The 25,170-nt window shown below is 36.3% G+C and overlaps 3 protein-coding genes and 1 pseudogene across 7 annotated transcripts; 2 read left to right on the top strand and 2 right to left on the bottom strand.

The window, feature by feature from the left end:
- The first annotated feature begins 4,622 nt into the window (after positions 1-4,622).
- Positions 4,623-6,352, top strand: LOC137730011 (cyanidin 3-O-galactoside 2''-O-xylosyltransferase FGGT1 pseudogene; annotated as a pseudogene). The gene has a single exon (XR_015952130.1). The product of XR_015952130.1 is annotated as a cyanidin 3-O-galactoside 2''-O-xylosyltransferase FGGT1 pseudogene (transcript).
- Positions 6,353-9,667: 3,315 nt separating this feature from the next.
- On the top strand, positions 9,668-11,026 carry LOC148693867 (uncharacterized). 2 transcript variants are annotated; one of them, XM_088678189.1, is made up of 2 exons: positions 9,668-10,165; positions 10,418-10,685. In XM_088678189.1, exon 1 carries the CDS (start codon positions 9,788-9,790, stop codon positions 10,139-10,141), a length of 354 nt encoding a protein of 117 aa, XP_088534315.1. In that variant the 5' UTR covers positions 9,668-9,787; the 3' UTR covers positions 10,142-10,165; positions 10,418-10,685. The 2 variants fall into 2 exon arrangements, with proteins under 2 accessions (XP_088534315.1, XP_088534314.1); XM_088678188.1 differs by lacking the exon at positions 10,418-10,685 and adding an exon at positions 10,692-11,026 and having other exon boundaries at positions 9,671-10,165.
- A 166-nt stretch (positions 11,027-11,192) lies between these two features.
- LOC137729164 (ras-related protein RABA1f) lies at positions 11,193-13,764 on the bottom strand. Its single transcript, XM_068468011.2, has 2 exons — positions 13,140-13,764; positions 11,193-11,912 (listed from the first exon to the last, which is right to left on the bottom strand). The coding sequence occupies exons 1-2, from the start codon at positions 13,358-13,360 to the stop codon at positions 11,480-11,482; spliced, it is 654 nt and encodes a 217-aa protein (XP_068324112.2). The 5' UTR covers positions 13,361-13,764; the 3' UTR covers positions 11,193-11,479.
- A 3,944-nt stretch (positions 13,765-17,708) lies between these two features.
- Positions 17,709-21,594, bottom strand: LOC137727284 (WUSCHEL-related homeobox 9-like). Of its 3 annotated transcripts, XM_068466149.2 has the most exons (5): positions 21,376-21,594; positions 20,485-20,799; positions 19,386-20,237; positions 18,567-18,784; positions 17,709-18,037 (listed from the first exon to the last, which is right to left on the bottom strand). In XM_068466149.2, the coding sequence occupies exons 2-5, from the start codon at positions 20,621-20,623 to the stop codon at positions 18,032-18,034; spliced, it is 1,215 nt and encodes a 404-aa protein (XP_068322250.2). In that variant the 5' UTR covers positions 20,624-20,799; positions 21,376-21,594; the 3' UTR covers positions 17,709-18,031. The 3 variants fall into 3 exon arrangements, with proteins under 3 accessions (XP_068322250.2, XP_088533524.1, XP_088533523.1); XM_088677398.1 differs by lacking the exon at positions 21,376-21,594 and having other exon boundaries at positions 20,485-20,821; XM_088677397.1 differs by lacking the exons at positions 17,709-18,037; positions 21,376-21,594 and having other exon boundaries at positions 18,558-18,784; positions 20,485-20,771.
- Between the last annotated feature and the right edge of the window lie 3,576 nt (positions 21,595-25,170).

The following is a 25,170-nucleotide window of genomic DNA, read 5'->3' as shown; positions in this document are numbered from 1 at the left end:
TAAATCTCAAGTTCTTCTCATTAAATAATAGTGATGGGTAGTTTTTTTGTTAAAAAAAAAGTTGGTCTAAACTCTTTTCATTAAAGCTCTGTAAATTAAAAAAGAAAAATATATCATAAACCTCTCCACCTCCACACTTAGAACCCGGATTGTAATTTGGGATTTTGGAACAATTTTGTTTAATAATAATTGTTCTTTAAATTATAATTTTTTTTTAAGCAAGGGTTATTTTGGAGATAATGGTAGGTGAGGATAGAGTTTATGTGTATTTTCATTTTTTATGATAGGAGAAATATAAGGTGGGTGGAGAGATAAGATATTGAAGTAGATATAGCATTACTCTAAACAAAAAATAGTAAAATTTTATTTTATGAAATTACGTTACTTCCTTTAATTTTTTGTTATGATAGAACAAAGAAATAATTATATTTTAGGAAATTTTAACGAAAAGCTCTCGATACTGTTTATTTTAACAAAATACCAAATTTTTACACTAAAAAATCAATCATGGTACTATTTACTTTACTATTTATTTTATTCTAATCGTTAAAACTCAAAATTTTCAAATCTTTTTTATTAGTTTTTCTTATATTTTATTCTCTAAAGGTGTGTGTGTAATTTGTAATTTACATTATTAAATTTCGGTTTTAGTTAAGACAGTAAGACATACACATCAACTTGGGAAAGGGATCCTTTCCCATCAACTAGCAAAGCAAAGGAAACAACAAATATATTTAAAGCAAAAGGGGATATTGGTGGAAGGTGGCAGCCACTAAAGCTACGTACCCATATCTGCTCTCCCACTTTCCGTACCTTTCTGTGCTTTTTTATTTGTATGGTTATGATTAAGTTACGTCAATATTTTATATTATTATTATTTTTGTCTTATTATCTTTATAAAAAAATAATATAAAATGTTGACGTGATTTAACCGTGACCATACCAAACAGTAAGGTACGGAAGGACACGAAAGGTAGAAGAACATACAATCCTTATCCTTATTCATGAGTAGTATTAAGACTACTTCAATAAATTCAAGTTGTTGCAAAAACCATGTTTATTTCAGAATACTTTTGGCAACGCTTATTAATTCATTTAAAAATAGTCTTAGTGTTCAGAATTTTTATTTATTACATGGACTATAACAATTAAAAATAATAAAATTGTCCAAATTATTAATATTTTTAAACTCAAACAATTAAAATTCTTTCTATGCTAGAACCCACCCTAGCCTTGTTAATGGTTCTGTCGTTGGGCCTAGTTCCTAGGGAGTTAGGTGGCCTAGGCGAGGTCAAGGCGGAGGCCTAGAAGAACTAGACGGATTTAAGTAATTAATTTATCATGTATAGTATAATAAGTGTTTGCTTATACTTAAAAGATACATAATTTTATTGGTAATATATAAATTGCAAAATAAAATGACATATAGAATATAAAGTATTATAATATAATACAAAATGAAAGTTATTGATTTCTGTCTAAGTGAGCGTCGCAACCTAGGTGAGTCTAGCCGGGGTAGGCAGACGATGCCTAGATAGTTTATTTTTAAAAGCATAAGGATTAATCCGGACGATGACCAACCGCTTACGGCTAGACAGAGATTTTTAGAACAATGATTAAAATAGATATATGCATGATTTTGATAAATGAGAAGCCATCCATATTTTATATAAGGACCCCTTGCATTATCTATAATTCAATTATCAACAAATACATGATTTGGTTTAAAATTTTAGTCTCCTTTCCATTACCCTCATTTGATATATCCAATAATTGAACCACGTCGTCTTCTGCAAGTGTTGTGCAGCTGTCGATCGGTGCATGCACAGTGCTTCATGTCCTCCATTTAAAGTGACCTGGGAAACAAATCAAAACCACAATCGATCTCAAGTATTATTACAAACCGTAGCCTATGCCCTTTGCTTCAAGTATGAGTAATTACCAGCCATTGCTATCCCTTCACATTGCAATGTATCCATGGTTTGCCATGGGACACTTAACCCCCTACCTCCACCTCTCCAACAAATAAATTAAAGCAATAGACGGTAATTCCAGTTATAGTAAATAAATTGCATATAAGTAAATAAAGTTTGTGACAATGACTTTAATTCAGCACCATTCACATAAATCAAAACTTAAAGCAGTAGGCGGTAAAACTGTCCATGGTAAATAAATTGCTTTAAAGTAAATAGAACTGGTGAAAGAATTTTAAGCCAACATCATTTACATAAATAAATATATATATATTTTTCCTTCTTTCTTTTCAGATGGTGTAACACCATCCAAAAATCTTTACCTTATTTATTTATTATTATTATTATTATTTTCTTATTCATTCACATGCTGCACAATTTCAAAAAAAACCCTTTGCTTTTTGTTTTCTTTCACATGGTGCGACGTACCTTTCCAAAGCTTTTTTTTTTTTTTTTGGAGTTTTAACGAAAAACTCGCGATACTATTCACTTTAACGAAAAACCATATTTTTACACTAAAAAGTCAATCTTGGTACTATTTATTTTACCATTTATTTTGTCCTTATCGTTAAACTCAAAGTTTTAAAGTCATTTTCATTAGTTTTTTTTTTTTTTTTGGAAACCGTACCTTTCCAAAGCATTGGCCCCATTTCCCTTTTTTTTTTTTTCTTTTTTTTTTTCATTTCACAACTCTAAGTCATTTTAGTTACTCAGGAACTAATAGTAACAATAAGTTCCAATTAGTGTTCCTCCTCCAGTGAATTTCGAAAAAGTCGAAACGGTTCCCATAAGTTTTAGAGTCAAGAGTGTCTGCAACTTATGGGAAGATCAAAGTGTTAAATTTAGCTCAAATTTTAGTATGATATGGATAAGAGGATACCGAACAACTTTTGTGAAGAAACAATTTCGATCTGAGCTACCGAAATTGAGTTTTGGTACTCATAAGGTGCCTATCCAATTTTTTGCGGAAATTAGAAACTGGTTTGGTATTTCAGGCATCTGCGATGATCGCACCGTTGAAATTTTCTGAAAAATTGATATGTTGTAGGTAATGGGCGGACGAACAACTTTGAAAAAGAAAGTATTTTAATCCGATGTCTGCAAGTTGGAGTTCCGAGGCTGTTTACATGGTTAGATTCTCTCTGAATTTTGAGTATGTACTTTTTTACTTTTGCAAAGGTTGATATACAGTCATACAACAACATATATATATTTGCTTCGAAAAATCAGTAGTACAAAGATTTTAAGATGAAATGAAAAGATTTTCTTATCTGTGAGATTCCATGCAACAGAGGTGAACATAATTTGTGGCGTTGTGCTTTCCACTGATACAAGAGCTTCTCGTGCTAATAACGTATTGTAAAATCGACGGTGTGTGCAGTGGAATAAATGAAATAAGATACAAAATTTACGAGGTTCCTCTACAGTTAGTGTGACTAGAGTACGTCATCGGGACAGCAGTATTGCTTTCATTATAATTTAGAATAATAAAAGTACAAAAATAACTCTATCTATTATCTCATCTCCTCTTCCTCTCTTATATCTCTTCCTTTTTCGTGAACTTCTTACTTATGTTGTGTGAAGTTTGTATTTATATAGAAAATAGAAGTAGTGTGCAGCAAGCTTTAGACAATGGAATGACCTATTATTTAATTCTTTAAATAGACATCCACTGTTTTACAACATAGTTTATATTATTAAATATCGGTTTTAGTTAAGACATACACATCAAGTAGGGAAAGGGATCCTTTCCCATCAACTCGCAAAGCACAAGAAACAACAAATATATTTTAAAGGTAAAGGACATATTGGTGGAAGTTACCAGCTACTAAAGGTACATACACATTGTTCATGAGTTGTATCAAGACTTCTTTAATAAATTCAAGTTATTGCAAAAATCACGTTTATTTCAGAATACTTTTGGCAACATTTATTAACTCTTACTTTTCTTAAAAATAGTCTTAGTGTTCAGAATTTTTATTTATTAGATGGACCATAACAATTAAAAATAATAAAATTGTCCAAATTATTAATATTTTTAAACTCAAACAATTAAAATTCTTCCTATGCTAATCACCCTAGCCTTGTTACTGGTTATGTCGTTGGGCCTATTGTCCAGGCGGTTAGGTGGTCTAGACGAGGTCAAGGCGGAGCCATCGACGAACTCGACGGATTTAAATAATTAATTTATCATGTATCGTATAATAAGTGTTTGCTTATTTTTAAAAAATACATAATTTTATTGGTAATATATAAATTACAAAATAAAATGACATATAGATTATAAAATATTATAATATAATATAAAATGAAAGTTATTGATTTCTGTCTAAGTGAGCGTCGCGACCTAGGTGAGTCTAGACGGGGTAGGCAGCCGCCTAGACAGTTTATTTTCAAAAGCCTAGGATTAATCCAGATGCTGACCAACCGCTTACGGCTAAGCAAAGATTTTTAGAACAGTGATTAAAATAGATAAATGCATGATTTTGATAAAAGAGAAGCCATCCATATTTTATATAAGGACCATATTTATTCCCTTACATTATCTATAATTCAATTATCAATAATTACATGATTTGGTTTAAAATTTTAGTCTCCCTTCCATTACCCTAATTTGATATATCCAATAATTGAACCACGTCGTCTTCTGCAAGTGGAGTGCGGCTGTCGATCGGAGTATGCACAATGCTTCATTTCCTGCATTTAAAGTGACCTGAGAAACAAATCAAAACCACAATCGATCTCAAGTATTACTACAAACCGTAGCCTTTGCCCTTTGCTTCAAGTATGAGTAATTACCAGCCATTGCCATCCCTTCACATTGCAATGTATCCATGGTTTGCCATGGGACACTTAACCCCCTACCTCCATCTCTCCAACAAGCTAGCCGAAAGAGGCCACAGAATCTCCTTCTTCGTACCAACCAAAACCCAGCAAAAATTACAAGCTTTAAACCTCCACCCTCATCTCATATCCTTCATCCCCATCACCGTCCCTCATGTCGACGGCCTTCTGCCGGGCGCCGAAACCACAAACGATGTCCCTTTCCCTTCCAACTCTCTCCTCATGGACGCCATGGACCTCACTCAGCCAGCAATCCTGCAATTAATTTGTGAACTAAACCCTAATTTTGTTTTCTTCGACTTCACGCCATGGTTGCCAAAATTGTTACGTCAGCTAGGTACAGGCATTAAATCTATATACTATATCATTATTAGTCCTGCAATTGTGGGTTATGTGAGAAGCCCAGAAAGAAAAGTACTAATGGAGAAATCGGTGTTGACGGAAGATGATCTTATCAACGAACTTATCAACCCGCCGCCATCTTTTCCACCATCTTCAATCAAGCTACCAGCACACGAAGCTCGAATGCTGGCGCCATTCCTGCTGAAGGAGTTCGGCAGTGGGACGAAATTAATCGAGCGCCTAAAAATCTCCTTGAAAGACTGTGACGCGGTGGCTTTCAGGACTTGTAGGGAGATGGAAGGGAAGTACTGCGATTATCTTGAAACCCAATTGAGAAAGCCGGTGCTTCTCGCAGGGCCAGTGGTGCCAGAGACTCCGACTACAGAGTTGGACGAGAAGTGGGCAAAATGGCTTGAAAGGTTCGAAGCCAAAAGCGTGATATACTGTGCGTTTGGAACTGAATGCGTTCTGAAAATTGATCAGTTTCAAGAATTGTTGTTGGGTTTTGAGCTCACGGGTTTACCCTTCTTCGCTGCACTGAAGCCGCCGATGGGAGTTGAAGCGATCGAGTCAGCGTTGCCAGAAGGGTTTGAAGGGAGGGTAAAAGGAAGAGGGGTTGTGAGTTGGGGTTGGGTGCAGCAGCCATTGATGTTGAAGCACCCTTCTGTTGGGTGCTTCGTGACGCATTGCGGTCCATCGTCGTTGATGGAGGGGCTGGTGAGCGAGTGCCAGCTTGTTCTGCTGCCAAACGTGGCGGATCAGCTAGCCGTTGCAAGAGTGATGGGTCGTGATCTGAGAGTTGGAGTGGAGGTTGAGAAAGGAGAGGAAGATGGGGTTTTTACGAAGGAGGGTGTTTGCAAGGCTGTGAGAGATGTGATGGATGAGGAGAGCGAGGTGGGAAAGGAAGTGAGGAGAAACCATGCAAAGTGGAGGGAGTTTCTTTCCAGTAAAGGGCTTGAGAACTCCTATATTGACAGTTTTGTGGAGAAGCTGCATGCGCTGCTTGGCTTAAATTAGTAAAGTTTGATAGAGTTTTAGTATTGACGGTTAAGAGTGTGCCCCCTTGTACTGAGATTATATGGTTTGATTAGTTAGGTGGTTAGATAAGTTTGTTCTAAGAGAAGTATAAACACTACTTCCCATGTATTACTTGGTTGTTAAGAAAACATAATAAGAATATTCAGTTCCCTCAATTTCCCTGTCTTTTTCTCTCTCTGTGTTCATCAAGATCTTCATCATATATTGGTTAACATGGTATTGATTGCCTTCGTAGCTTACGCGTGATCTTTCGATCCTTTTCTCTGCTTCCGCTCACCAAGATTTGGTATTCGTCTTCTCTGAATTGTGGTTTTTGCCACCGCAATTCAGCTCATCTTCTTGAAACCCTCTCAATCTAGGTTTTGGTTGATCTTGATCTTCGACCGATCTTCTGCATCTTCTCAATTTGTGCACACCAGGTGCTTGTGACGAATCTTTAGTGACATTTTCTTACAGAATCAAGCTTTGTTGATCGCATTCTATTTCACGAAGACTGCATCACAACTTCAAATTCTTCAATCTCCAATTACGGCCCTGATTCCTTTAGTTCCAATTTCAGTGAGTGTGTAATTTGATGACTTGAACTACCTAAATTGGCACTTCCAATCGCAGCTCATGCTGGAAAATAATTGTGTCATGGGATTTGTAGATGTATCTAATCCTTGTCCGGTTCAGCACACCTCTCAATCTAGTGACTTTAGTATAAACTCTACTGACTCTTATTCTTTTGTGGAAAGTGATGCTTTTGTTGTCTGGAAGATGCATGATCTTGCCATTATGCGATTAATTACTGCTACACTTTCATCTGTACTGTTGCTATGTCATGTGCAATTGGTAGCTCTAGTTCTAAAGATTTGTGGATTAGGTTGAAAGAACAGTTCTCAACTGTTTCTAGAACTAGCATTATTTTTCAAATGAAATCCAATTTACAAACTATTAAGGGGTAAGATACTATCACTCAATACTTGTATAGAATAAAAGAAGTCAGAGACTATCTAGAAAAATAGTAAGAAATTTGCATAAGTTTTATTACTAATCCTCCAGATTGGTATGCACATATGCACAAGGAGAAAGCTAGGCATATAGTCATGATTAATGAAGAGTCATTTAGATTATCCTCTATCTCCCCACACATGTGGACTCTTTCATACAAAAATATTTTAAGATTTCGAGAGATCCAAATGTTAGCCTTAGATGAGTTTGAGGATTTTAGGTAAGATATGGTATTAGTAGCAGAAGAAAAAGAAACGTATATTTACAGTAAAACAAGAATCAGTCATCAGCCTTACTAGAAGCCTTAAAATTTCAAAGAAAAAACAGCAGAAATGTACTACAAAGTAAAAGAAGATAGAGAAAGAGATGCAGAACTAATCGAAGGCGATAAACAGTACTGAAACAACTTGACAGAAGAAGAGTTGCATAACATCGACCACATGATGAAGGCATAAAGAACTGGCAGCAAATTGGCATAAGTTGAATAGTATCATGTAAAATAATGTATTTCCAGACAGAAATGTCAACATCATTGTGGACCCTGCTACAATAATAAAATAATGGTATAAAAATAAATAAATAAAAGAGCTTGATCTATTATGAACTTTTCATATACAAAATGTCTTTTTGATTAAAAATGTGCTGCCAAATAATGTTATCAGAAGAAGAAGGGGATCCAAGGGATTATTGAGATTGAAAATCCGAATTTGGAAAAGCCGAAGACCATGAAAGCTCGAGACGTTGATGTAAGTTCTGCAATTTACTTTGACAATGGCTGTGAATTCTGCTAGTGGATTTTGTGAAAGAGTAATATTTGTTATTTTCTCAACAGATGGGAACGACAACTGAACTCTCAAGGCGTGAAAGGTTTGTCCGTGGATTATAAGTTGTATTCGTATTTCTTCTTTTATCCTAATCGGTTTTGACATCCTCAATTTTTGTTCATTTGTTTTCAGAGAAGAATTGGAGAAACAGAGAGCCCGCGAGAGATATATGAGGCTGCTAGAACAGGGAAAAACTGAACAACCAAGGAAAGATTTAGGTATTTTGTCGTGATTATGGTTTGCAAAGAGTAACTATTAGTGTCTCTCTCATCACGTCGCACATTCACGTGATGAGAGAGACACTAATAAGGGGATATACAACCGGCTACATGTTAGAATCTGTCTGATTCAAGACACGGTTGTTAGCTGACGTATGGATTGGCTTGCAGCTTGCCTCGTAATTTTTGTTGTCGAGTTACAATCTCGTCAATATTTTTTGCTGCACATTTTACTGCTGAAAAGGCTTGTTAGATATGGGTTCTTTAGAGAAGAACAAGAGGTTCCTATGGGCTGGATTTGCACTTTCACTGCTATAGTTTGGAATTTCTTGTTGATATCATTTTGTTGATCATGCAGAGCGTTTAGCGCTTATACGAGAGCAAAGGGCGGAAGCTGCTAAAATAGGGAAGAACAAAAAGCTGGTAATGTTTCTGAGACCAGCACAACTTATTGCTTGTTTCTTTGTTTCTTTGTTCCGTTTTTTCTTTTTTTTCGTGTCGATTTCTCTTGTTCTGGATGTTCAGGGACTGTAATTGCTCAACTCCCAATTGTTTCAGCTAGAGAACAGAAGCAGGTTGAAGCCCGCAAATGATCAACTTGAAGCAAAACAAACTGATGCTGCTGTTAGAATTTTATTGTGGAAAAATTATGTAGGTAGAACCCCGTTGAATTTTTAAACCACTTAGTGACTTTTGGAATATTTACTGTGTAAAACAATCATTGGGCAATTAGAAAATTGAAGTGCTTATCCATTGGGGGCGTAATTTTAATCGGCTTTCTCTAAAAGCAGTTTACAAAAGTATAAGATTTTTTGTGTTTTTTATTTTATTCGGTTGTATGCTAGTATTATTTGGTGTAAGAGCTACATTTATGAAAACTTTAACGAAAAACTCTCAATACTATTCATTTTAACAAAAAATCAAAATTTTACTTTAAGAAGTCAATCATAGTAATATTCACTTACAACACTTTTTTGTAATTTTTGTTAAAACTCAAAATTTTGAAGTTTTTTTCGTTAGTTTTCCGTGCTCTTATTTGTAGAATTACAAAAAATGTTCATCTTGTCAAAAGAGTAGCTTGGCAGTTGCTCGCCACGCAGTATGACGTCATTTTTGCAATTACTTGTCACGTTTTGATAATATTAATGTTATTAATCTTATGTAGTTGATATACGGTTTGTTTGGAGATGTTTTAAAAGAAAATTGAAAGTGTTTTTGGTGAAAGTTTTTTTGTTTTAAAAACATTTTAAATGTTTTTGAAAAAATACCAAATGTGTATTTTTTGCATAAAGCATTAATGTGTTTTGCAAGAAACTTTCTAAAGTGTTTTTTTTCAAATTCAATTGAATTTTTATTTTAATTATTTTAAAAACATTTTTAAACGAGCTTATTCTTGTCGGTATTGGTTAACCGGTCCAACCTAGTTCATCAGATGCGAGAGTGAGCCTCCTGTTCAATTGGACAGGTGGCAAAACGACGGAATATAGGCATACTCTTCCCTCTTGAGCGAAGCCAGAAACACAATCAAAACCGGAGGCACCGACTCACCAGAGCCATGACTGAACCCAAACCCGATTCACCTCAAAACGTTCCTCCTTCCGAGATTAACAACACCGCCCATACTAGCAAACCCAGCAGGAGTTTCTCAGGCGAAAAGGTCCGCTTCCCGAACCCGCCCGACCCTCAAATCCCAGACGCGGCGACGCTTCGGGAGCAGTGGAAGTTCGCCATCAGGCAGTACAGCAAATGGTATTCTCACGCCTGGGGCACCGCCATTCTCGCTGGAGCTTCCTTTTTCGCCCTCGGTTGGTTCATCAAGGGCGGTAATCCTCTGCCCTCCGTCGGCCGCCACGACGATTCTCCTCCTCCTCCTCCTCCCGACGAATCCGAGGAAGCTCGACGCCCATGAGCCTCACCTCTCCCCCAGTTCCTGGTGAGCTTGTCTTCCTCTGTGAAATTTTAATTTCAATTTTGGGTAATTTCAATTTTAAATCAATAGGTCGGGACTCGGATTGGATATGATATTTTTGGGAAATTCAGTGGTTTGAATTGTTGGATTGTGATTCATTTGGGGTATATTGGACTAAAATATTAAGCTATTGTTAGTTGTATAATCTAGCTGAATATTAAGCAACCGTTTTCAGATAACCAAAAGCGCTTCTGACAATCTAGCTTGTTCATGCAGAAACACTTCCTAGAAAGCACTTGTAACTTATACTAAGAGCTTGTTTGGATCTGCTTTTAAAATAACTAAAAGCGCTTTTGGTTATTTTAAAAGTACATCCAAACAAACTCTAAATCATTCTAAGGCGCTTTCTAGAGAAGTACTTCCAGACAAGCCCCGACAAGAATTAGATGTCTGCATCTGTGAGGAAGACAAACGGAGCGCTGTTGCGTTTTGATTGTTTTCCAACACTTCTTGTTAAAGTTACTGATCCACGATCTACTGATAAATTCAGATGTCACGTCTCTAAGGAGCTGGTTCGGTACATCGGATCGGTGCGGTGCGGCGCGGCTTGAGCATTCTGTGGAGTGTTCTTAGATACTATGGCTGTGAATGTATGTACAATCTTTGTCAAGAGTCATTTGGCTGTGGCTGTTTTAGTTTGTTCCTCCTACCAAACTTCTTCCACTTACTGCTCTATAAATCGAACTTTGAGGAAGCAATCTTGCCGGGAGAATTCGATTTTTCATCCGAATTCAACGATGAAGATGGTGGAAACCATAGCAATCACGAAATTTGTAAAACGAAGGAAAACTTTCGGAACCTGATTAATCGCCATTTCGTTTTGAATTTCTAGTTTTCAGTTCTTGTGCTTGAGATGGGGCAAAGTTAATCGTTTTCCGACGCTTGTGGAAGGAAGGAATTCCGACTTTTGGCTCAAAAACAACCAAACTTTATATAAAACTCAACCAAGAAAGAATAATTACACAAGGGGAAGCAAGTAGTTCAAATCGAATCAAAGGAGAAAACAACAAACTTCATATAAAACTCAACCAAGAAAGAATAATTACACAAGGGGAAGCAAGTAGTTCAAATCGAATCAAAGGAAAAAACAAGAACATATCCTTAACATCCTAAATTTTGCGCTAAACATAGACAAGCTTTCGAGCATCTGAAGCATAGTGTTCAAAGAGTTAATATCCTGTCGAGAAAGCAATTTCGTTGAGTCAGGTCAACCTCTGTGTATGGACATGACCTCGTCCGATAGAACGTCAAAAGGCACTCGAAAAATTCCGGCAAATTTTACGTAGAGCAACACCCGACTTGCTTCACAGCTGATACGTCGTCCTTTCCCCCGACATTGATTGTTTGTCCTTTGGGCAAGGCTGCTGGGTCATCCCCAATGTCAAGGGCCTTCCGGCTCATAACGCGGTAGATTTGGGTCAGCACTTCGGTGAAAGCATTGTCGACGTTCATAGACTCGAGGGCAGACGTTTCCATGAAAAAGGTGTTCTCTCGTTCAGCAAACGCCTTAGCGTCATCAGTGGAAACAGCTCGCAAGTGACGCAGATCTCCCTTGTTTCCCACTAGCATGATCACAATGTTGGCATCTGTGTGATCGCGAAGCTCCTTCAGCCATCTCTCCACATTCTCAAATGTAACATGACGAGTAACGTCATAGACAAGTAATGCCCCAACCGCGCCTCGATAGTATGCGCTTGTGATTGCACGATACCTTTAACAAAAGAAAAGCAAAACGCAATGTGAGATATTAACACTGGCCGGGATTAGTTTACACCACAACAAACAACATATTTCAAAGAACAGTGTCGGAAAACCCGGTAGCTGGTTATATCAACTCAAATCTATTAAATGAAGGACAAAACGTTTGAATTTGTATGATTACGATGGTTTAACAACCGTAATGACATGTCAATTTGTGATGTAGCTAGAACAACCACCTTACCTAGTAATCTCGAAATGCAGTAAACTGCGCTAAACCCGAAAATTATAGCAGAGCGAAATGTGACCTAATTAAGTGAACAATACTTGCTTACTCAAAGAAAGAGTACGAGTTCCTGCTCAAACTTATTCGTTGTCGATTCATAGAACTCCGTTTTTATAATCAGAACCGTTCATATTATAAATCACTCTATAAAGATCCCCTCTGTAAAAATTGAATTAAAACTAAGTTCATTTAGCCATCGAATTATATAAAAAATTAACGGAATAGGTAAAAGCATTACCAACCGTCTATAAATTTGCTAAAATAGATTAACGAAAAGACCTTAGTTTTAGTTCATTTTTTTACAGAGATAATCTTTACAGTGTGATTTATAATATGAACGGTTCTGATCATAAGCATAAAACTCTGTGATTCAAACAAGAAGGAGTTTTGAGTAGGAGTTCCTCCTCATAGTAGCCAAACATTGTTCTACTTAAGTATAGGATACTTGTCTAAACAACACTCCACAAAGCAACAGAGCTAAATCAACAAACTACAAATGTAAAAACGCCGGAAACTGTGTATTGTTGCATTCTACTAATACAAGCAAACCAGAAGTTCAAGCAGAGAATTAGCATTGCATCATAGTTGTCATACTTCACGAAGATTGTTCGAGACCGATTCCAAAAACAAATACAAACGGAGTAAAATTCAGCTCAGCTAACTAAAACAATGGGAAATGAAAACTTCAACATTTTCATTAGCAATTTCATGATATTTTCCTCGGCATTCTCCGCAACCAAACAACACCCATCAAACAAACAGACTCGTAAAAAATAATCCTTCTTCGATCCAGAAGCAGGATTATCAAATCCGTGCAATATAATATAAGCCAAACAACCCCAATTTCCTCAGGAAACCAAGAAAACCCAAGAAAAATAAACGAGAATGTGAATTCCAAGATCTAATAAAAAAAAACTCAAGATTTATAAAAAAACAGAGAATGTGGATCCGAACCTTTCCTGGCCGGCGGTGTCCCAAATCTGGGCCTTGACGACCTTATCGTCGACCCGAATGCTTCTGGTGGCGAACTCGACGCCAATGGTGGACTTGGATTCGAGGCTGAACTCGTTCCTCGTGAACCGGGACAAAAGGTTCGATTTTCCGACGCCAGAGTCGCCGATCAGCACCACCTTGAACAAGTAATCGTAATCGTCGTCGGCTCTGTACGCCCCCATCTCCTTCCCCAAAATTCAATTACTGCAAAAATGGGCTGAATCTTTGTCGTCTTTTTGTTCTTGGGTTTTGTCTTTTTCTTTCGATTTGGAAGGAATGAGAGGGAGTTTTGGGATGATGGGTTCGATGGGTTTTTGGCAATTAGTTTATAAATAATGAAGAATCATGGCGGTGGAGGTGTGTATGTGAGTGATGGGGTGAATGGGTTTTGTTAGATTCTGAGAGAAATATATAGCAAAATGGAGGTTGAAGACGGCAACCCAACCAAAGCAAGCTGGAATGATTAACGACCCCCGGTCCCAATTAAAAGCTCTCAACCTTTGTACCTTTGGTCGCACCAACTAAAGAAATTGTATTGTTATGCCGACATGTGTTTGCTCCTTTGTATTCGAGAATGAGTGAATGTAACGAGGATGATAATAGTGTTTTAGTTAAAACAAAGAAGAAACCCGAGGGTATTTCCGCTCTTTCACTGTTGCTGAACAGTGTCGGGCTCAATCGGTTTTTAGTATGTATAATGTGTGAAACCACCTGCTAAGCGGTTGGGGACAAAAAAGTTTGTATTCGACACGGTACGTTTTGCATTTTATTCATAGTGTTGATGAATCATACGATGGTAGTCAGGAAGAGGTTAAAATGCATCTGTGAATCTTTATGTCCCCTATAAGAGTGACTGCTATAGTGAAATTACCGGCTAGTCCCCTTTTATTTAAATCGTGTTATTTATTTGGAACGTTATAGAGGGAGAGGGTGAGTTTAGCCTCATAATGGGCTAACAATAATGAGGTTCAAATTCGCCTTTGGCGAGAATTGAACTTAAGACTTCTCACTTACAAGTAAATAGGAACACCACTAGATTGTAGTAAGTTGTTGTTTCTTTTATTTAAAACATGAGAGGAAATTGTAACAATGATCCCTCAACTTTAACACAATTGGATGGTCCCCAACTAAAAATCCATAACTATTGGTTCCTTAACTCATCAAAACGTGCATATATAGTCATTTTCGTCAACAACGTCAAAACTTAGGTCAAGGTGAGTCATGTGCATAGCACGTGAAGCTAAATTAAGCGGCAAATATGGAAAACCACATAAGAAAAATTGTTGCAATAGTATCTCAACTTTACCTAATAGGAGAAATTGTCCTTAAACTCTAATCCAATTGTAGCAATTGTCCTTCCAACATAATTTATTTTGACGAAATTCTAATAGAGTTGAGGAAAATGACCATAGTTGCACGTTTTGATGAATTAAAGGACCAATGATCATAGATTTTTAGTTGAGAAACCATTAAACCAATTATGTTAAAGTTGAAGAATCATTATTACAATTTTCTCAAAACATGAAGGCGAAGGGTCCAATTGTTATTACAGAAAATATAGACACCAAAATTCTTGTGGAAATGTATAATCTTATTTGGATTCAACACCATATACTTATTTTTTGTTGTTGCTGGAACTTGGAACACCATATTAGGAGAAAGGTCAACTCTTCTAGTCTCTTACGACTATCAACTTTATAAAATCCAATGTTTACCATTTCAAATTTGAGTTTCTTTTGGTATGAGTAAGACTCATTCGATAAACATCCAACCAAAAAAATTTTGAAAAATGATATCCAATAAGATACGTGATTTCTCAGATTTATGAAAGACAAAATAGTTGGTTACTTCCGAGTATTCATGACCATTTCTAACAGACATGATTAATTTGAGGTTTATTATATAAGTTTTAAATCATAACAAAGTATTAGGATCATGGACAAATATTTTTACACTCCTTGTTAGCCCTTTGATCCATTTACATATAAGGGTCCTAATTAAAAGCTAAAGTGATTTTTATTAAGCTAATAGGTAATGTGGCAATGACATGGAAAACAAGGTGTAGAATTCAAAGTTGGTTACTAGAAGTTTTTCAAACAAAAAAAAAAAAAATCTAACCCCTCTCGTTTCACGTCAATTTCCGGATTAATCGATTATTTGCATGAAACCTTCAAATCACATAAGAAGGGTTGGGGGCCGGGGAAGAGAATCATTCATTTTGTGAGGATTTTAGGGATTTTTATATTTTATCCATTCATCGTACATTATGCGGTCAGTTTTCGTTAAATACTATTTGTGTTTAATTTTAAACAAAAAAATTAAATAATTTTTAATCGCACGATATACGATAAATAGTTAAGATGTGGAGATTCTTATGATTCTCACAAAATTGATCTGGATGGGATGCAATTCCGGCCGGGAGCATGTAAGAACAGTCCCAGTTCTCTTCAGTCTTCAGTCTTCACTCTTCACCCACTCGTGGGGGCATGTAAATGCAGATTACAACAGGGTTAGATTGGATTTTGATCCTCCCAAGATCGTCTTCATGGGGATTCTAAGAATCAACGAACACGGACCATTGATAAAAAATCGTTTGATTCCCCAACAACCATCCCTCCCAGAAACCCTGGATACATTGATACAGAAAGCAACTGATGATCAGATATTTCATGATTTCTTCTTCCTTCTTCGACCACCATGCTTTAAAATCCCTTTCCACCCCCTCCTGTGTAGGAAGCGTCAATCTTCTTCCACATCGTACGTGATAGTTCATGCAAAAAATAAGTACAAGTGACTAGTGTATGTGACGGGGTAAGTCTAGCCTCATGTAGCTATATCCTATAGGGGAAAGGAATTTTGCCAGACCCGCAGGTCTTTGATATATCTAATCGAAACATATCACTCAATCAAATCCAAGTAATAACACTAGCTACATATACTATTGGCCTCTGAGATTGCAAATTTGCACGTAACAAATCTGCACCACTAAAAAATAGTTGACTAGAGCTAGCTCTCCTTAATTCAGAAGGATCCGATCCTCTAATCATATTCGTTTATCGTACATTGTACGGTAAAAAATTATTGTAAATTTTTTTTATTTAAAATTGTATATAAACAGTATCCGACAAAAATTGAAGGATTCCCATGATCCTCACAACGAAGAGAAATTTTTCATTATAACGGGAACATGAGTAGTACACTATTTGTTTTTATGTAAGTGATGTAAAAAATTATTATTTTTTAACACATATATCCCACTATTTATATAATGACACATGATGTATCATCTCGTGTACCGATCACATTAAAAAATCTCTCTACTAAAAAGATCCGAGGATCCTCTCTCCTCCTTAATTACAATCTGCCTTGCCTTCTCCTGATGATCATCGACTGGAAAGCATGTACATACAGCAAAAGAATGCATGTGGAAGAAATTAAACACACAGCTATGGGTAGTGCCGGGTGTTTGTCAAACATTAATACTTTTCCGTTTCTGCTCAGGCCCTCTGATTCTGATTGATATGGATTGTCGAAGCAAGATGTGTATATATATGTTTTTTAAATGGTGATGATCTATCCTATCCAAGTATTGCCGAAACTGAAAGGCACCCTGCTCACTTTCTATATGTACGGATCCGTTAAAAAGCCCTAATCTCATTATGCTGTGTGTATTCATTCATACATAAATATACACATGTATACATATGTATATGTATACATATGATCTACGCACACATATAGCGCACCGGATCAAGAACTTGGCAGCACATATAGGTGTATGAATGTTATATATTAAATACCACTCAGCATGATCCCCTTTTTTTTTCATCTTAATTTATTTTTCTTACGAAGCCCTAAGTTTCTCCTCATAGTAAGTAAACATGCCCTAAGTTTTTCATGAACAAAAGATGACACATCGACATGGAATTAACAGTGCATATACTGGATGGTTAAAGAATATCAATGTGGTAAGAAGCTCGAGCCAGCAAATTTTTGTGTATATCAAAAACATGATCACATAGTATTATTATTCTAAATTTTTATTTATTATTATATATAAATGTGTAATAGGTTAAATATGTAACACTACTAGAGCATATCAGTACAAATATATAAATTTAAGTGGTACATTTTGAGTAGGACGTGACAGAGTTCGGGGTTCATCGAAAACTTCCATTGAGTGCGCCTACGGCAAGGCCATATTTGACCCTATGACGTGGCTAGCTAGATATACTAGTTCAATTCATTACTAATTTATATACTTTTGGTCTGCACAATTGGTCGCAATTCCTACTAATTTAATTTATGATCAGCTTTTTTCTTCTAAATATCATACATCTCTCAGTTTACAATTTTGGCAAAGCAATACATATGACCACAGTTCTCTTTAGCCAAATATTGTTGGACAGTTGATTATGGTAGCGTGGCAGTTAGATCTAAATTTTGGGTGGAAGATGCAGAACAAGGTTAAACAATTGAAAAGTATCAGACATCTGGATTCCTTCAACAAAAAGAAACTGAGTCGAAAAGTAGCAGAAAATTGTGAGGATGATATCATTCATTTGAATTTGAGTTTTCCTGCATGCACATGAGCAAGATGTGCAGGTTAAAACTTTCATAGAAAAAACACACGCCACAGGTAAATATATATAATCATCCTTTATATAACCAGAAACAGGTACACTAATAGTACATAAATAGGTCCACAAACTCTGAAATAACCCTAGATCCACAAAACGGAATGAAGCCCTATCTTATACTATGGCAAACCCTAACGCAGATTAAAGAAGACACATATCTAGAAAAGACACACAGAACCGAAGCCCGTCTCTTCTAGCTTGCTTCCACCTCTTCTATATCTGCAATCCCAAAAAACACATTAATGATCATCAACTAGCAAGCATAGATAAAATAAATATAAATATACACACACATTACAGTGGTATAGCTGGATAGCAACAAATAAAGAAGCAAAACAAATTTAAATCACTTTTTTTAGATAATAAGATAAAAAGGACGACTCCAAGCCAATAAGATTTGTAATTTTACAAGGGTTGGGGAGATATCTATCGTATACAACTTTACTTTTACTTTGTAAAAAGACTGTTTTTACCACTCAAATGCGTGACATTTCGATCACAAAGAACAACCTTTCAAACAATAAGATAGTCTAAACTAATTCATATAAACTACGAGAGGAATTCGAACTTCAATAAGGAGAAATACAACGATATAGCTAACTCGCCTAAAGCTAAATCTCTACTTTATCACATTGTTTTAATTTGGGAAAATACATAGAAAGGAACCAAATAACATATTAAAGTTAAAAAAATAACTAGCATAAAGAAATAAAAAAATAAAGCAAAATTAAGTGTGAAATTAGTATACCAGGTAATAGAAAGAGCCATGGTGGAGAGGGTGGAGGGTGAGACCCCACTCATTGGTGAGAACGGGCTGACCGGAGGAGTGAATGAGAACGGCGTCATCCCCGAAAGCCTCACGCACGTTGAAGGGACCCGCACCCACCTCGAATGCGACGTCGTTTATGAACACCGTTGATTTCGCCGGACCTCCCGGAGCCATTGCACCCGCTTCGCCAACACTACCTGTCCAAAACTCCAAACACCACCACATTAAGTCACACAATCACACAGTATGCCACGTCGTTTCATCAGTCCGATCTCATGATCTGAAAGGCGTATGTACGTGAACAGTCCGGTATTGTCCGGGTAGTAATTAGTCCAATCCAAACCCAAACACGTTATAGAACAGACTGGTCAATCAAAACCCATGCACACGTCCATCGTAACGCCAAACGCAAAAACCTAGCAAGCTAAAAGTTTCTTGCCGAACATAAAGACAAAACTACCCTCCCTTCCATACGTAATACATTACAAACATATTAATCACCTTCATCCCAAAATACAAACCCATCATAAATCAATCCCACTTTGATACATTTTGGTATTATGTATCAATAATATATACATATATGTGTGTGTGTGTGTGTGTGTAAGTGCTGTAGTCTAGCACTATATTATTGTTTAACGTACATGGAATACCGCTATTATTTCGACAAAAATGGATAAATTGGTTGCAGATTAGAGCATTTCCCTTAGACAAGGACTTAATTTAGACAAATTTCTTATGTGCATTATTGCATATGGAGATCTATTTAGCAAAACATGAAATCTTCAGTTAATCTACCTTGAATGTTGTGAAACATGGGGGTTGGAACAGCAACAGTAGAAGCAGCAGCAGCAGTAGTTGGAGATGTGGTGACATTGATATTGTAATTCAGGTGCTGCTGATTATCCACATTCTTCATGGCCTTGATCTGATCTTCCTGATGGTGATATTCTTTCCCTGATATTCCCCCATGGTTTATGATCTCACTCAGCAGGAGACTAGTGCAAGGCCCAATGTTATTATTATTAGTTTGCTCATGATTTGGAACATGATCCACATTAGCCAGCTCAGAAAAGCAAAACCCTTGTGTCAAATTAGGATTAATGTTGCCCTGATGCACCGGAAAAAAGAACGGCGATTCAGGCAAGACCTCGTTGTGGTGTGGATGGTGAGGCTGGAAAAAGTTAGTGCTTTGGTTCACAGAAGCAATTGGAGAGTTGATTGAAACATCATGAGTGGAGAACCCCATGGAGAAAGCCTTGTTGTTTGGTGCTTTGGGGGATGATTTTTCAGAGGACGAGGAGGACGACGAAGGGGCGGCGGCATTGATGATATTGAGAGCGGTGGCTGCGGAGACGGGCGTGGAGATAGGAAGATGGGTGTGGCGATGATGGGTTTGTTGTTGCTTGGATGAGTTGTGGAGGTTGCGGAGCTTGTGCTTGCTTCTTGACTTTCGGTTTTGGAACCAATAGAACACATTGGCGTCTCCGACTTGACCGTACTCTTGCAGCTGAGCCCTAATCTTCCTGATCTCATCCCTCGGAGGATTCACCACCCCGGAGTTGAAGATTGCTTCGAGTATGCGAATTTGCTCCGGCTTTGGGTTCCATCTAGGTTTTGGCTCCGGACTGCGTTCTTCACACCCTCCCACTGTTACATTCACATAATTAATCAAAAATGTAAATGTACGTAAACTAAAACATATATAATAATTAGTAACAAATTATGCATATCATATGGATAATTAAAAAAGCTATTATTATACACAGAAAAGAGATTTGAACTTGAGTGCAGATTTAGTGAAAAATAATTATAAAATATTGAAAAGAGTTTTAACATAAAGTGTTGAAGACGGTTATGAAGAAGTGAGTGATGAAATAGGAATTTGGGGAGTTACCTGAGGAGTAGGAGGAGGGTTGTTGGCAGCTGTTTGAGACGAGAGAAGGGCTGATGTCATGCTGCCATTGGTGGTGCGTGCTGCAATCAGCAGGCTTGGACTTGAACATGCTTGGCCAGTGTCTGTTTGATGAAGCCATGATGACGATGACGACCAAAGGGAGGGATTGCGGGACAGAGAAAACTAGCTAGATATTACAGTAGCTAGGAAGCTATGGGTATAGCCAACCAAAAGGGAAGGAGAAACCCTTTTCTGCTGTTTGTTTTTCTCCTTAGCCCACCAGAGCATCACTTCTTATAGTCTCATCACCTACTCCTGTGAGTTCAATATTTCTCTTGTTTATTAATTAAAACTTGTACAATAAATAAACACTAGCCCTTCCCCACCGGAGCAGGATTCTTTCGTCTCTTTTTTTCCTTCCCCTCTAATTTGAACGTTCATAGGTAAACTATGTCAACATCTTATATTAATTTTTTACAAAAGGAGAAAGTCAAAATAGAGAATGTGAGAGGATAGGATAGAAAGAGGAGGGAAGAGAATCCTAGTCCCTTCCCACCTCCCAAAGAAAATATAAAAAATAGGATACAAACTGATGAGAAATTATATAAATCAAACAAATATAATTTGATTTATATACAAATGGGCAGAAACCACAACAGGAATCGCCTGCTAGAAAGATAAACAAGAAAGGAAATGAAAATAAATTTGTGTGGGATGAAATTAAAAGAGAGAAAGTACTACTCTCAACCCATCCCTTCTTTTAGAATTTAGATTTAATACTAGCAAGTGAAAAGATGATCCATGAAATAATGCTTGTTCTCTAAAACTCTGAAAAGTATTACAAACCCAAATCCCCCCGGGACGAAAAGCAGGGAACTTAGAAAATAATACCTGCTGGGGGCTTAATTAGAATCTTCATCAGAGAGAGAGAGAGAAGTGAGGACTGTTCTGACCAGTTTGTCTCCCTTAACTTTTTGTCTTTTGAGATTTGTAAAGAGAGGAATCCTGCTTGCTCTGATCAATTGTTTGGGGTTTTGCTTTGCAGTGCGTGGGGAATTAATTGGCCTGGGAGAGGTGAAGAGGGTGGAAGTGAGATGTTGAGATTATTCTAATGGGAAAGGTGGTTGTGGGAATAAATAGGGGAGGGGAGGGGTGTTTGAAAGTCAAGGCAAAGGGAGAAGGGAGCATGCAATGTAATGTAATTTGTAGGGTTTAACTGGAAAGCGGTGGTGTGAGTCGTGTAATAGTAATTGCATATCTCATATTGGGTTTATTTTGAACAAAAGTAACGTAGGCTTTGGATTGACTCGAGGGCATTTATTTATTTATTGTCATTGTTAATATAATTTTTTTTTTAAATTAGTTGAAACTCTCTAGGTTCTTCTAATTTCTCAAATCCGCATAGTAAGTAAAATATAAGACGGTAATGTGCATGAAAAATATGTACCTATATTATTTAGTAATTTAGGTGTCGTTTCATAACCATTTTGTTTTTATATTTTAGTTTTTATTCCTTTAAAACTAAAAACTAAGGAGTTGTATTCAATTAAGATTTTAAAAGGGTTATAAATTTCTGAAATTTAATGGAGTTCCGTAGACTCCATGTCAAATTTAGGTGACATCATTAAAAATCTTAGGGATATGCCTGAATTTTTAAAGCATAAAAGACACTATAAAATTCCTCCAAATATTTAATCTTTTAAAATACTTTAAAATCAAATCATAATTGAATTACATAAAGTTTTATGAACAACTTTTAAAATTCGGAATGAATACACTTGGATTCCTTATGAATTTTTATTAACTTTTTTAAAAACCTGATTGAGTACCCATAGACTTCCATGGATTCATTAGATACTTGATTGAATACATATGGATTTGTAAAGGGAAAAGAGTTGTTGGAGCCCTAGAAGCCTAGAACTTCACGGCCTCATGTTATCAGTGGTGGTTTATTCAGGTGATTTTTGGTTGAGTATTATAGAGGAAAGTGAGAGCTTCAATTTGACGATGTTCGTGTCAACCAGTTCTGTCGGAGACAGCCAAAATTTATGTTGAAAAAAATCCTGAAGAAAAAACAAGTCGGTTAGAAGTCGCGAGTTTGTGCGCTAGATTTCTAGGTGACTTTCCAACATGGTAAACTTTCTATTTCTAAAAATTACTATTTATACTAATTGTAAAAGACTAAAATGCCCATCATCTTTGGTGCTTGTAACTTTTTTATTTCAACTCTGATTCGCGAGTGATTTTCGCATAAATGCTCGGAGGATCAATCTTTATCCATCTATTCTAAATTCATCCCCAAACACCAAAGTAAACATGAAATACGACTCTAAAATTGTTTTCTCAAAATTCTAAAATAAAAAACAATAAATTCCATAACAGAATATCACACATTGAAAATGGCCATTACAGAAAAATGCTGGAGGTTAAAGTGCTGCGACGTGACTGTACTGCTTGCCCCACTTCCTGGTTTTAGCTTCATCAGCTGATGGGTCAGTAGACTGATCAGTAGAGAAGAAAACTTCCTCAACAATCATTTCGATTGGTTATGCCTAGAAAAATAAAAAAGCAACATGACTGATCTCTACAATACTTGTCAAACAGTACTAAGGATTGGTTTGGTATTGCTGTACTTTGAAAAAAAGTTGATTCTGCTGTACTGTAAGAAAAAGCGGCTGTGAAATAAAGCAGCAGAGTGTTTGGTAAACTTTTTTGTAAAAGTGCTTTTGAAAAAAAAATAGTATTATAGTGTTTGGTAAACTTTTATGTAAAACAGATGTGAAAAAGCCAATTTTTCAAAGCTAGGTTTTGCAGCTTTTTGTTTTTGGCTTTTTTTCACCCAAAACTGTGAAAAAAAGCTGAAGCTGAATGTTTACCAAACACAAAAACAGCTCCCAGCTTTTTTTGATACCAGCTTTTTTCAGAATCACCTCAGTATCAAACCAGGTCTAAAACGTATAAATAACTTGAACAGATCAACTTATAATGTTAAATTTTTCATATACCACATATTTTACGATGAGTTTAAATTTTATGAATGATAATTGTTAAAAAAAATATTTATCTTATCACATGTTTCATGTTATATATAATATACGTTATGTAACTAATTTGAGTGATAAACAAAATTCACACGTGAAAGCAAGGAGCGCTTTGATAATATCTAACCTTTGACTAATTAATTTCCTGCCAAGAAAAGGGTGTTTGACTGATTATTAATTTAATCTTAATGATCCATGGCCATTAGACCAATTCCTAAGGTATACTTTCTAAAAGTGCTTGCTGAACATTAAAGCAGGCACGATTAATCTCACGCGAAACCTCTTTTTTGTTTGTGAACTAGGGTTCATACTTGTCTACACGATTAAATGCAATATTGAGTCTCAGCTGGCATTTGTTTGTCGATAGTTAGCAAGTGAAACAACCAAAGAAATACTACTTAATCACAGAGAGATACTGAATCATAACTCGATGGCGCTGTTTGGGGTGATTTGAATTTTGTTGGGTACTGAGCTCTTTTGTCTTTTAACAACTAGATCCATCTGTGCAAATCAAGAACACACATATATTAGGAGATGTTATTAATATACAGGGAAATGCTAAGAAAATTATCCTAAAAATGAAACTCTTTATACTCTTTAAACTCTATCACTTATATTTTTTTCACAATATTTTATAATATTAGCACGGAAATTAACATTAAATTATGATGTGATAGAGAATATATGAAGAGTCTCCATTCAAAAGAGTTTCCTTGGCATTCTTATATATATATATATGTACCTAGAGAGATAGAGGGAGATTATATGTTATATTGGAGAGATTTTTCAGTGTGACTGATACACGGGATGGTACACCACGTGTCAATATACAAATAGTGAGATATGTGTGCTAAAAAGTTAATAACTTAAAAAATAAAATTTTCCACCACTCCTATTAAAATACGTGATGTACCACTTGTATTCCCGTCACAACTAAAAATTTCTCGTTATATTGATGGATTTCGAACTTATACCTAGAGTACTCTACACTTGACCTAGCTCAGATTGAGGGTTATTACATATATATCTTTGAAGCAAAAAAAAAAAAAAAAATCTCATCAGAAAAATGATTGATATATTGCTTCATTAAAGATATTAAAGTGTGGACATGTCTACCATATAAGCATACAATTAACTTATACAATGAAATTTGCTAGCGTTTTTCCTGTGGATATGTACATAATGTAGTTTGCAAAAGTCAGAGACATAGTCAAATACACATAATACTGCAGCATGGGTATTGGGGGAAGATGATCAAAGCATGCAGCATATCTATGTGTTATTGTGTGTGGACTATGCTATGCGTGTCCAATTCCCCATGCACATATACAGAGAGAGGAAAGTGTGTTAGGATTTTAGTCTACGTAGTGTCGGTTCGATTCCGACATGCTAATAACAAAATCATTATGTGACCTCAAGCCCTAACAAAGCTTTGCGCTGGAACCCTGGGATGGTTGAAACTCTCTTTAAAACGGTCTTGGAATTCTGCTAATTAAAACAAAGAAAATGTGTAATCCATACTTTTGTTCATATCTGTGTCTCAAAAATCAAAATGTTTTCGAGTCAAGGTTTGACAATAAGAGATTTGCACCTTGAATTCGAACGGAGCCCCTTTTATGCTAAAGTTGACTTACCATATTACCTA

This window comes from Pyrus communis, chromosome 10 (assembly GCF_041283825.1).
Source record: "Pyrus communis isolate YQ-2024b chromosome 10, ASM4128382v1, whole genome shotgun sequence".
Taxonomy (NCBI): domain Eukaryota; kingdom Viridiplantae; phylum Streptophyta; class Magnoliopsida; order Rosales; family Rosaceae; genus Pyrus; species Pyrus communis.
Note: the sequence above shows the minus strand (reverse complement) of the source record. Positions and strands in the feature narration are given on the sequence as shown.